At 36.8% G+C, this 12951-nt stretch overlaps 1 protein-coding gene across 3 annotated transcripts in view; it reads right to left on the reverse strand.

The window, feature by feature from the left end:
- Positions 1-370: 370 nt before the first annotated feature.
- The window catches only part of dlg2 (discs, large homolog 2 (Drosophila)), a 787731-nt gene continuing 775150 nt past the window's right edge, over positions 371-12951 (reverse strand). For all 3 annotated transcript variants that reach the window (XM_059964524.1, XM_059964523.1, XM_059964526.1), the window contains 2 exons: positions 9894-9985; positions 371-3721 (listed from right to left, as the gene is read on the reverse strand). In XM_059964524.1, coding sequence (XP_059820507.1) covers positions 3615-3721; positions 9894-9985 — 199 coding nt within the window. In that variant the 3' untranslated portion in view covers positions 371-3614. The remainder of the gene's footprint in view (positions 3722-9893; positions 9986-12951) is intronic.

Genomic DNA, 12951 nt, shown 5'->3' on the forward strand with positions numbered 1-12951 from the left:
AAAGAAGCCCTCATCACATTTAAGACGCAATTGGATGAGCACTTAAAGAGCTGTAACCCACGAGGCCCAGAACTAAGAGATGGGTGCTGGGTCTAAATTGTAAATAGCTATCTTTTTGTTCATTCAGGATTTGGCAGAATTGGCCAAATGCCCCATTTTATTAAATTCCTATTATTCTTCAAATTATTCTTACTGGATGGAGAAGGTTTAGAATCAAACCTAAGTTCTATTACCCACTTAACAAGGAAGCTTTGTTTTTTTTGGCCATATTGGTAAATCAATAACAGTATTTCTTGAAGGTCCTTATAGTATAAATTAAATATATTACAGAAATGAAGATAGTGGCACTAGAAAATTTAGCTGCTGTATTTATTTACAGTACCACAAACAGTACATTGTGTCATTCATACTCAAGCTTTCACACAAATTGCACAAATCTTTGAGGGATATGAATGACAAGTTTTTAAATCTATTTTAGTTTCAACATTGGTAGTGGCTAAACCATGAGATAATGTTGCATTGAATATACTGCACCTTATTATTGAGGATTATGCAAAGACAATTCTTATTTAAGCCATGCTGAAAGATTCAATATTATTCATGTTGAAATAAGGTAAAATAATAATGTTTGAAATAAATCTGAATGACTTAATTAGCATGAACCTTTTTGATGGACAACTACGAGAGCTATTAATGAATGGTTTAAAATCCACTAGCATTACACTTGTATTAAATATATTTCTACTTTGTTTTTGATTTGGCTGGAAGAATTTTAAGTTTATTTCTGGAATGCTAATGTTTCTATTCCATTAGTAACAGTGAGTGTTATCTTTAGGCTACTTTGTATCAATCTGAATTATTTAAGAGCTTTGAATTTTATTCTCTGACAAACGTGCATCAGAAAGCAGTTATTGGTGGGAATAAAATTCAAAGAAAGAACCTATATATTGTGACACAGTTTACAAATAAATTTAAACAATTTTCTCCATAAAATTCATCCAGGGAATCTTCAGATTATTAAGTGAATCCCCTTCTGACACAACACTTAAAACAGGAAAGGCAGGCAGACAGCAAGTAGTACCACACTGCAGCCATCAGAACTAAATATGCATTTAACAGGGTGCGGAGAAGTGGCTTTATTGAACTAAGATTTTGCAGGTTCATTGTGAAATAGTGCAGCCAATATGCAATTTAAAAAACATTGAACAAGATAAATTGCAGTTTGTACAAGATTGTGTGTTTGTGCAATAAACGGTAATTTAATTTTCAAAGTTATAAACAAGCATGAATACTTATTTATATCATTAAATATACAACTAAATTTTTTATTCCTTTACACAAATGGAATGGATGGAATTGATATGTGCAATCAGTAGGTAGTTAATCCATATTGTAATATCCTCTATACAGGCAACTATAAGCATGATCCAGCAGTGGAATATCGTCTTCAGTTTCATCCAACTACATAAAGAGATGTTGCTTCCGAAAGATATCTGCAAGTTTTGAAACAAAGACTGTCCCTCTCATTAAACTTCTGGTTGTATTATTTTTGAGCATGAAATTACAATATGTGCAAAAACATTAAATTCCTCTGGTTATTTTCTGTATTTAATTATGATAAGACCAAAGGGTTCAAACCCTTTCATGTTTCCAGATCTTGACACAATGGAATATTTGGAGTACTTTCATTTGGGCTTTAAAAAATGTAGAGGCATACAATTTTACTCTTTGTAAAAATATATAGGATCTAGGAGATATCCACTACAATCAAACCCATACTCCAAGAACACTTTTCCCTCCTTAAATAAATTCATTTAAGATCAGAAAAGGGGACAATGGCATCTTGGTCATTCCATATAGTCTAAGAGATGAAGGTCAAATATACAAGCTATTTTGCAAATTTTTAGCAATGAGAGAAAACTATATTAGATCTAAAAATAAAAATAAACTACAGAGGGAGTAAATTTGTAGCTTTGAGGTTTTCAGGGTAATAGGCTTCACATATATAGTTGGTACTCCATGGGAGCTTAAAGTCAAAATCTATAGCAACCAAATGCTGTAAGCTTAACTCCTGAGAATTCTAACGTTATGGGCAAATAATTAATGAATTTTCTGCACATAGCTGGTCAAATTGAATTGATGGCTTCACTGATGGGTCAGTTTGTTTATTCCATACCCAATTACCCTTCCTAGCCCCCAAACCACCCCCACCATATTCTCCCAGTAACCATCCTGAGAATGCTTGAGTGCACACTAAAGGTCAAATAAAGGGAGATAGTAAAACAGACAAGAATATTCAGAGTTTAAAATTCTCTGCTTATTGCACCTGTAATGGGAATGGAGTATTTTAAATTTGTACTATAGGCTAAAAATGTATTTAACCATGATCAAACCAGTACAAGACAAGCATAATCAAACAGTGCACTTTAAATACATCAGTCTGTACAGTACAATTCACTCAGTACAGAAAATGAAATTCTAGCTTAACAAAAAAGAAAAGGGGTAAATTTTGAAAAATTGCAATAGCAGCTTCTAAGTATAAACAGCCATAAAGCACTGAACCAAGTACAAAATAATAAATTGGATTAAACTAAAAATAATAAAACATAGCTATGGCTATGTAGGAAATCTCACTGACCTTTCTTTGATTGTACTTAGCCACAGTTATTATAATGCAGAGCACACAACTTAACATTGACTAATTAGAGGATAAAATTCCAAGCTGCATGCTTAATACGTAAGGGAAAGAAAATAAGTGAATTTTCACTGGCAACACTTGGAGATGGCAGTGAATTTACTGTTATTCACAAATCAGTTGTTTTTCATATAGACTCCACTCCATAAAACTAATCATCAATTGCTCTCCTTCCTATATTTCTACATAATTATACCTCCAGTCAATGCTGGATTTGTCATGAAATATATTCAATTTACAGCAATATATATTCTTTACTATAAATTATTTCAGTAACTATTGAATAAAAATATTAAAATGTATATTGTAATTTTTGAAGCTTCCTTTGACTTTAACCAGTCGCCAAATGAGATGCATTCTAAAATGTGTTAAATCTGAACATACTTTTAATTTGGATTTTAAAGATGCAAATTCATCTTTACTAGGTTCCATCTTGGCAAAAATGTGTTTTTATAAAATGACGTGATGAATTCTATCTGCATAGTTACAAAATCTGCAGCATAGCAATCATAAGTGCACAGAGGCTCATGTATGTTGTAAAGCTGTCAGAGAATAAAACTAAGTACAAGAGTCCCTGCTTTGCCTATTTAATTACAATAAGAGTGAATCCTCCTATGCAAGAATTTAATACACTTATGGCTTGGATATGCTAATGCTGTAGGACCATCCATGACTTCTTAGAGTCCCATGCTTTTTTGCCAAACCTTAACTTGCCTGCTTTTTGCATGCTCTTCCCCCCATTCACACCACTTCCACCTGTTAATGCAGTTCCTAACTTCGCAGAAACAACCTGTTGAGTTTCTAACTAAAAAATGCATTCATGATTATGCACACGGATTGAGATGAAAATGTAATTAAAATTAAATAAAATGTCAAAATCTGAACAGGTGTTTTCATCAGCTTCACATCTGTGGCTGATTCACAATTTCTCCTTGGATGGAACCCAGATGAATGGGCCCGAATATTCCTCAATAGCTAGTTTGCATTGTTCGTAAATTTCTTCCAAATTTTCTCCTTGTACTATTGCTGTGGATTTAAATAAAAAAGAATTAATACTTATTCTGTTCCCTTGATAGTTTTTCTTAATGCTTGACTTTGTACATGTACTTCAAGACTGGTTCATCCTTCAAATGTTAATGTTATCCTGATGAGTGGACATCAGCAGGCATTGTATAAAGAGGAATAGTCATCAATAGCTTGAGAGTGAAACCTCATTCATTTAGACCACAACTGATTGATGCTCAATTTGATTTACCCACTATTGACTCTTGCCACTTGATCTCCTTGTCCAAAGAGAAATTTGTCATTCTTCATTTTGAATTCTTAATTGATCTACAGCCTTTTGGTGACATACTGGTAGGTCTCAAGCAAACTTAAGTTTCAGTGTTTAATTAAAAAATCGGGATTATTTATCTTAAAATATCATGCATCATATGTTTGATACAAAATATGTTTTTAAATATTAATATTCTGTAATTAAGAATTTATATTTATAAATGCCTTTCAGGATTCTAGGAGATCCCAAATTACTGCAAATGCAAGGAACCACATTTAAAATGTGTGAGTATAGTTGAAACACAAAAATGAGGTACAAGTTACTACATACTGTACCACAACAAAATAACTGACCAGAGATTCTATCAAGAAATTGAGACAAATTCTATTTTATTTATGCTACAAAACTTGTTACATTCCCCAAGAGCCAAAGTAAACCTTCCTTTAGAAAGACTGCACTGCTGTATAAATCGATAGAGTGGTAAAGTAGGTGTATGGCATGCTTGCCTTTATTAGTCGAGGTGCTGAGTTCAAGAGTCAGGAAGTTATATTGCAGCTTTATAAAACTCTCGTCAGGTTGCATCTGGAGTACTGCATGCAGTTCAGGTAGCCCCATTCGAGGAAGCTGTGGGGATTTTGGAGAGAGTTCTATATACTATATAGTACATAGAGGTATATACCATAAGGAGAGGTTGAACAAACTTGTTTTCTCTGGAGCAATGGAGGCTGAAAAAAAGACCTGATAGAAGTTTCTCGGATTGAGAGGTATAGAGAGAGAGCTGGTGTCTTAAATGTAGTTTAAATGTAATAGGTGTCTTTTAAATATCTAAAACTAGAGGATATACTATTAAAGTGAGAGGAGGTAAGTTCAGAAAATAGATATCTTTTTACAAATAGTGGTTGGTGCCTGGAATTCACTGCCATGGATTACAGTGGAGATAAATATAATAGAAACATATCAGGCTCTTAGATTGCCAAATGTATGTCCAGAGAATAGAGGGGTATGGGCATTGAATAGGCAAATATAATTAGTTTAATTAGGCATTTAATTGAATTAGTTCTTTAATTCAGTAAGTGGGCCAGTGCTGGAGTAGTCAGGCTTAGGCTCAACAGGCTTAGGCAAGCAAAGGTGGAAGCTTTAAGTAACTTTCTTTCATTCTTTGTTCATTAATAGCAAGTTATTAGTACATTGCTATGGAAACAGCAATGCCCTTAAAATCCTACAAAAGTAGTGGATATGGCCATCATAGGTAAAGTCCTTCCCACCACCGAGCACAGCTATACGAACTGCTGTTGTAGGAAAGCGGTATCCATCATCAAAGATCCCCACTACCCAAACCATGTTCCCTTCTCACTGTAGCCATTAGGGAGAAAGCACATATGGCTCAGCACCCACACCACCAGGTTTACGAATATTAGTACCCCTCAACCATCAGGCTCTTGAACCAGAGGGGATGACCATACTTCACTTGCCCCCATCACTGCACTGTTCCACAACTTCTGCACTCACTTTCAAGGACTCTTCATCTCATGTTCTCTATATTTATTGCTTATCTATTATTATTATTATTATTATTATTATTATTATCATCTCTTTTGCACTTGCACAGCTTGTTGTTTCTTGCACATTGGTTGTTTGCCTTTCCCATTGGGTACGATCTTTCATTGATTCTATTGTGTTTCTTGAATTTACTGTTTATGACTGCAAGAAAACAAATCTCAGGGTTGTAATATGGTGAGATATATTTACTTTGATAATTCATTAACTTTGGATTTTTAATTTTGATTAGTACATAACTAGTGCAGTGAGAATGGGTCCAGAGATAGTGATTTGTTCTTCATGTGAGATCAGGGAAGTCTGGGAGACCTCGAGTCTCCCTCATAACTACATCTATAATAATTATACCACTTTGGATACTATCGGGGGAAGCCATTGTAATTGAGTCTCTGGCACTGAGTCTGGCTTAGTGACTCAGAAGGGTGGGGAAAAGAAGAGGAATGCAGTAGTGATAGGGGATTCCACAGCTGAAGGAGTAGATATTGAGATTCCATGTATGTGAAAGAGAATCCCCAATGGTTTATTGTCTCTCAGATGCCAGGGTCAGGGACACCTTAGCATTCTAAGGCTACAGCATTCTAAAGGGAGGGGTTTGTGAACAACCAGAAGTTGTGGTACATATTGGTATCAATGACATTGGTAGGAATAGGGATAAGATCCTGAAGAGAGAATATAGGGAGTTAGGTAAAAGTGGAAAAGTAGGAACTCAAGGGATTGATGCTTGTGGAATGTGCCATACCATATCCAGTGAGGCTAAGAATAGGATGATTTGGCAGATGAGTATTTTGCTGAGGAACTGGTGCAGAGGGCAGGGTTTCACATTATTGGATTCCTGAGATCTCTTCTGGGGAAGATATAACTTGTACAAAAAGGAGAGGTTACAGCTGAACTCAAGGGGGACCAATATCCTAGAGTTGTTGGGGAGCATTTAAACTAATTTGGTAGGGGAGCGGGAACTGGAGTGATTGGGTTGAGGATGGAGCTGTTGCTATACCATAATATCATTAGAGATAGGAGCAGAATTAGGCTATTCAGCCCATTAAATCTTCTCCGCCATTTCATCATGGCTGATCCATGATCGCTCTCAACTCCATTCTCCTGCCTTCTCCACATAACTTTTCATGCCCTGAATAATCAAGAACCTATCAACCTCTGCCTTAAATACATCCAATGACCTAGCCTTCACAGCCATTTGTGGCAATGATTTCCACAAATTCACTACCCTCTGACTAAAGGAATCTCCCCCTCATCTCTGTTTTAAAAGAACATTGCTTTGTTCTGAAGCTTTGCCATCTGGTCCTAGACCCTCTCACTATAGGAAACATCCTCTCCACATCCACTCTATCTAGGCCTTTCAATATCTGATAGGTTTCAATGAGATCCCCTCACTCATTCTTCTAAATTGCAGTGAATATAGGCCAGAACAATCCAACACTCCCCATACGATAACCTTCTCTGAACTCTCTCCAATGTCAGCATATACTTTCTTATTTAGGAGTCCATTATTCTGATATCTATTGTCGCCTTGGTTTTACTCTTTAAATATTAGTAAAAGAAACTTAGACAAATAGATTCAATGTGTAGTGAGACTGAAGAAGGATAGGCAGATGATGGGGCAAAATGGAAGTCTCTGGGATGAGATGAAATGTAACAAGGGGACAAAGTTGAAAAGGGTGATGAATACAGGACTGAAGGTGTTGTTTTTTAAAAACTTTTATTGAGATAAAACGCGGAATAGGCCCTTCCTACCACTTCACTCAGCAACCCTGATTTAACCCTTACCTAATGATGGGACAATTTAAAATAACCAATTAACCTATCATCTGGTATGTCTTTGCAATGTGGAAGGAAAACGGTGCACCCAGAGGAAACCCAAGCAGTCACAGAGAGAAAGCACAAACTCCTTACAGTCAGTGGTGAGAATTGAACCCAGGACAATTGAACAATCATCATGAGGGATTTCAATATACAGATAGATTGAGAAAATCATGTTGATATTGGAAACCAAAAGAGAATATTTTTAGAATGCCTATGAGATGGCTTTTTAGAGCAGTTTGTAGTTGAGCCCACTAGGGAAAAGGCAATTCTGAATTGGGTATTGTGTGATAAACTAGGTTTGATTAGGGAGCTTAAGGTAAAGGAACCGTTCGGAGACAGTCATCATAAAGTGATGGAATTCAGCTTGCAGTTTGAGAGGGAGATAGCAGTATTACAATGGAGCAAAGGGAATTACAGAGGCATGAGCAATGAGCTGGCCAAAATTGATTGGAAGGGGGCACTAGTAGGGATGACAGCAGAGGAGCAGTGCCTGGAGTTCCACCAAAAAAGTTGGAAGTTGCTAGATAGATACATCCCAAAGAAGTAAAAATATTCTAAAGAGCGGAGGACACAAGAGAAGTCAAAGGCAGTATAAAAGCAAATGAGAGTGCGTATAATCTGGCAAGAACTAGTGGGAAGTTTGAGGATTGGAAAGCTTTTAAAAACACAGAAGGCAACTACAAAAGCAAGCAAGCAAGAAAAAAAAAACATGAGATACGAAGCTAAGTTAGCCAATAATATAAAAGAGGATACCAAAGGTTCTTTTCAGATATATAAGAAGTAATAGAGATGCAAAAGTGAATATCGGACCACTGGAAAATACACTAGATTGGAAGTAATGGGGGACAAAGAAATGGTAGACAAACTCAATTAATATTTTTTGTCAGTCTTAACTTTGGAAGACACCATCAGTATGTCAGAAATTTGAAAATGTCAGGGGAAGAAGTGAGTTTAGCTAATACTAAGAAGGTGCTTGAAATGCTGAAAGGTCTGAAGTGAGATTAGTCAGCTGGACCAGATAAGCTACACCTCAGGGTTCTGAAAGATATAGCTAAAGAGATTGTGGAGGCATCTGTAGTGATCTTTCAAGAATCACAAGATTCTGGAATGGTTCTGGAGGAAATATCACTTAGCTCTTTAAGAAATGGAGGGTGGGGGGAGGCAAAAGTCAAGAAATTATAGGCTGGGAAATTGTTGGAGTCCTTTATTAAGGATGTGGTTTCAGAGTACTTGGAGACACATGATAAATTGAGCCAAAGTAGCATGACTTCCTTAAGCGGAAATCTTGACTTGACAAATCTGTGGAATTCTTGGAGGAAATAACGGGCAGGATAGACAAAGAAGTGTTGATAGGTATTGTTTACGTGCACTTTCAGAAGGCCTTTGAGAAAGTGCTGAACATGAGGCTGCTAAACAAGATAAAAACCCATGTTATTACAGGCTTCCAGTGACTAGTGGTGTTTAACAGGGGTTAGTTTTGGAACCGTTTCTTTTCACGTTATATGTCAAAGATCCAGATGATGGAATTTATGGCTTTGTGGACAAGTTTGCAAATGATAAAATGATAGGTGGAGGGGTGGATAGTATTGAGGAAGCAGGGTGTCTTCAGAAGGATTTGGACAGAATAGGACAGTGGGCAGATGGAATATTCTGCAGTGATGTGTGCTCCTGCACTTGGGTAGAAGGAATAAAGGTGTAGACTATTTTTCAATTAGAAATCAGAATTTCCATTCATAAGTCAGAGATGAAAAGGGACTTGGGAGTCCTTGTGCAGAATTCCCTAAATGTTAACTTGCATTGGTCAGACTGCACTTGGACTACTGTGAGAAGTGTTGGGATCCTTATCTATGAAAGAATATGCTGGCACTGGAGAGGTTCCAGAGGAGGTTCAAGAGAATAATCGAGAATAATCCTAGGAATGAAAAGATTAACATATGAGGAGCTTTTGATGATTCAGGGCCTGTACTTGCTGGAGAATTAAAGAGTGACAGGAGTCCCATTGAAACTTTTTGAATACTGGAAGGGCTAGATAGAGTGGAGGTGGAGAGGATGTTCCTTATATTGGGATAGTCTAAATCAGAGGGCACAGTCTCAGAATAGAGGAGCATTCACTTAGAACAGAAATGAGGAGGAATTTCTTGATAAAACAAAGTACTCTAAGTTGAAAAGAGTGGATGTGGTGGAGACAAAATGCAAGTACAAAGTTATGGTGATTAGTAAGATTGTCCAGGTGACAGAAGCCTAAGGGTGATGAATGCTTGTTACAATGCAAAACAAGCATTCTTTGTATTCTCTCCAACCATGTTCCATTTAAATTAAAATTCACTTGTTTACTTGGTTTCTAGTTCTGATGAAGATTATCAACCAGAACCTGTTAACCATTTCTCTCCCCATAGATGCTGTCCAAGATGTTCAGCATTTCCTTCCTTCATTTTCTGTTCTTTCTTCTAAAACAACTACATATTATGCACAGATAGATGGAGTAGAAACTATTCTTAAGAGATTCTGTGCAACCTGGTAATTTGTAAATTTGGATACATACAGTACCTGTAAAATGTTCTCCAAATTCCTGTTCTAATTTTAAAGCTCTTTCAAATGTCTTTTTGCCTTGCTCTTCTGTCAGGCGTTTATTCATTTCCCTGTATATGTAAAAAAAAGTATGCATTACATTTTGTACAATACTTACTAAGTAGATTTGTCATGAATTGGCTACTCTAGAAAAGTCATAGAATAATACAGCATGAAAACAGGTCCTTTGGCCCAACTGGCCCAAGCTGACAGCAACATCTTCCCCGCTAGTCATAGCTGCCCACATTTGGACCACAACTCTAGCTCTTCCCTTCCATATAACTGTCCAAATATCTCTTACATGTTGCAATTGTACCCCCCTCAACCATTTTCCTTTGGCAGTCATTCCAGTTACTCAATGCCCTCTGTTTAAAGAAGTTGTCTCTCAAGTCTCTTCCCTCTTTCTTGTATCCATGCCCTTCAGTTTTGGAATCACCAGCGCTGGGGGAAAAGAGCATTACCATCCAACTTATCCATACTCCTCATCATTTTATAAATTCCTATGACCTACGCTCCAAGGAATAAAGATCCAGTGTGGCCAACTTTTCTCTATAACCTGGACTCTCTAGTTCAGGTAGCAACCTCGTAAATCTCTTCTGCATCCTCCCCAGCTTGGCATATCCTTCCTAAAACAGGATGACCAAAACTGTACACAATACCCTAAATGTTGCCTCAATAACAATACAAATGCAACGTTATGTCCCTGCTTGTAAAATGGATGCCTTGACTGATGAAGCCAGCATGTTAAATGCCTTCTTCGCTACCCCAACTACTTGTCAACCACTTTCAGCAAACTGTGTGCCTATACTCCGGGGATGCTCTGTTCCGCAGAACATATCAGTGCTCTACAATTCATTGTGTTGATCTTACTCTAGTTTGAATGTCCAAGATGCATCGCTTCACAGTTATCTAAGCTGAAATCCATTTGCCATTCCTCAACCTATCTCCCTTACTGATCAAGATATCTTTGCATTTCATTATGCCTTGCTTCACTATCATCAGAAAACTTGTTAATCATTTACTGTACACACTTAATAATAATGGAGGTGTCTACACTGACTACTGGGGAACCCCACTAGTCACAGGTCTCTGAATGAAGAATCAACCTTTAACCATCACCCTTTGTTTCCTATATTGAGCAGTTATGAATCCACATCACTAGCTAACCCTGAATCCCATGTGACCTAACCTTCCTGATTAGCCTTTCATGTGAGAGCTTGTCAAAGGCTTTACTATGTGCATGCAGACAATATCCACTACCCTACCTCCATCAGTCTCCTTCGGTACCTTTGAAAAAACCGACATGACTTCCCATGCACAAAAACATACTGCCTATTCTTGATCAGGCCTTGACTATCCAGTGATGGTAGATCTTGTCTCTCAGAATTCCTTCCAGTATATTTCCTGCAACTTAAGTCAGGTTTGCCCTAGGTTGTCCTTGTTACCTTTCATGAACAATAGAACAACATTAGCCACCCTGCAGTCTTCTGGAACTTCACCCGAGTTTATAAGAAATCAGAAAAGAAAAAATGAAGATTTGACTAACTGTGTGAAGACCAAGGACATATAAAGTCAACTTTCATAATGGGTAATGACTGTGTTCCTAAATACCACAGAATACAACAGATGCTCTAGATTTTGTAAAATGAAATAATCATAAAAATATGATTCATAAGGAAATCATGCAGCTCATTACATCTGTGCCAGCTGTTTATATTGAGATTAATAAATGATAGCTTGTTAGTGTCTTAGAAAAAGACAACTGCCTAGTCAAAATAGGAATAACCTCAGGGAAAAAAAAAGCACATTTTATCACTCTCAGGAAAAATGAAGGAATAAATTCAAATAAGAAGAGACAATTTGTTTACACCAAATGGTAACATGTAGCAGCAATGGTCTCTGTATCAGCTCTTAAAAATGAGCTCTGACAAACTGAAATTCCAGTTAATTGAGCAAAATAAGTTCTCTGGGGTCTGGATATTCTACAGTATTTTCATTATCTGTTGATTGCTGATCTTCCTGTGCAGAAGAACTTCCAAGCAAATTATCACCAGTTTTGAAATGGGATTTAAGACCACTGTTACAGAATACCCCTTGTACTATGATGGGTCTTCTTTTCAGAATCAGAACTGATTTTCCTCAACTATTCATTTTCTATATTAAATAAAGAACATTCATGTAATCTGGAACTATTCTGTAGTCTTCATTCCCTCACTCACTTTGCCTGTCAAGGACATATGGCAAGGAAGTCTCATGCAAACTACTATGGGACACTGTTCTTAACATGATTTTGATATTTTCATTCTTTGGAAGCTAATGGAGGTGTACGAGATTTCAAAGAACAGTCATTACAGTCTTGAAATCCAGTGCAAGGGAAAGAGGACTAACCTTTACATCTGAAAGACCTTTTTATCTAATTTCTTCCTCAACTTCTCTCTCAGTATTTTTTCTATTGTTCAGTTTTACTTCTTTTTCTCTTGTTGACTTATTTTTCTGATTTTGCTTATAATAAAAACTAGGCACAAAAGGTGAACTACTCCGGGAAGCGCCTTGTTGAATTTCTAGAGAGATTTGAAATGACCTAGAAATGGTTTCTGCCATATTTCACTAATGATAAATCAACTTTCAATCAAGTAATGGCAGAAAGTTAGTGTACATAATCAAACACTGATCATTGAAGGCATTGCTGAAAAACTGTTGATAAAGTGAACGAAGTATTGGATTCTTAACACAATCTTTCAGTATTATTCAAATGTATAGTCTGCTGATGAGACAACTATGATACTGTACCCAGTTTTGGTTCCTCCACCTCTTACTCTTTCCCCATCTGTCTCACACTTGGTGGAAGCTATTTTGCCTTTAATTAGGCCCAGAAAACCCTGGAAAAGACTTTCTTTCATGAAGAACTTTAGAATAGCTCAACCCTTTGACCTGCTTATGGCAGCATAAACGTGGACAATATCTGCTTGAGAACTATAAAATACTTAACATCCCTGCCTACAGATCATTACAGTTAAATGAGGAAGGAGTGGGGAAA

This window comes from Hypanus sabinus, chromosome 3 (assembly GCF_030144855.1).
Source record: "Hypanus sabinus isolate sHypSab1 chromosome 3, sHypSab1.hap1, whole genome shotgun sequence".
NCBI classification, from domain to species: domain Eukaryota; kingdom Metazoa; phylum Chordata; class Chondrichthyes; order Myliobatiformes; family Dasyatidae; genus Hypanus; species Hypanus sabinus.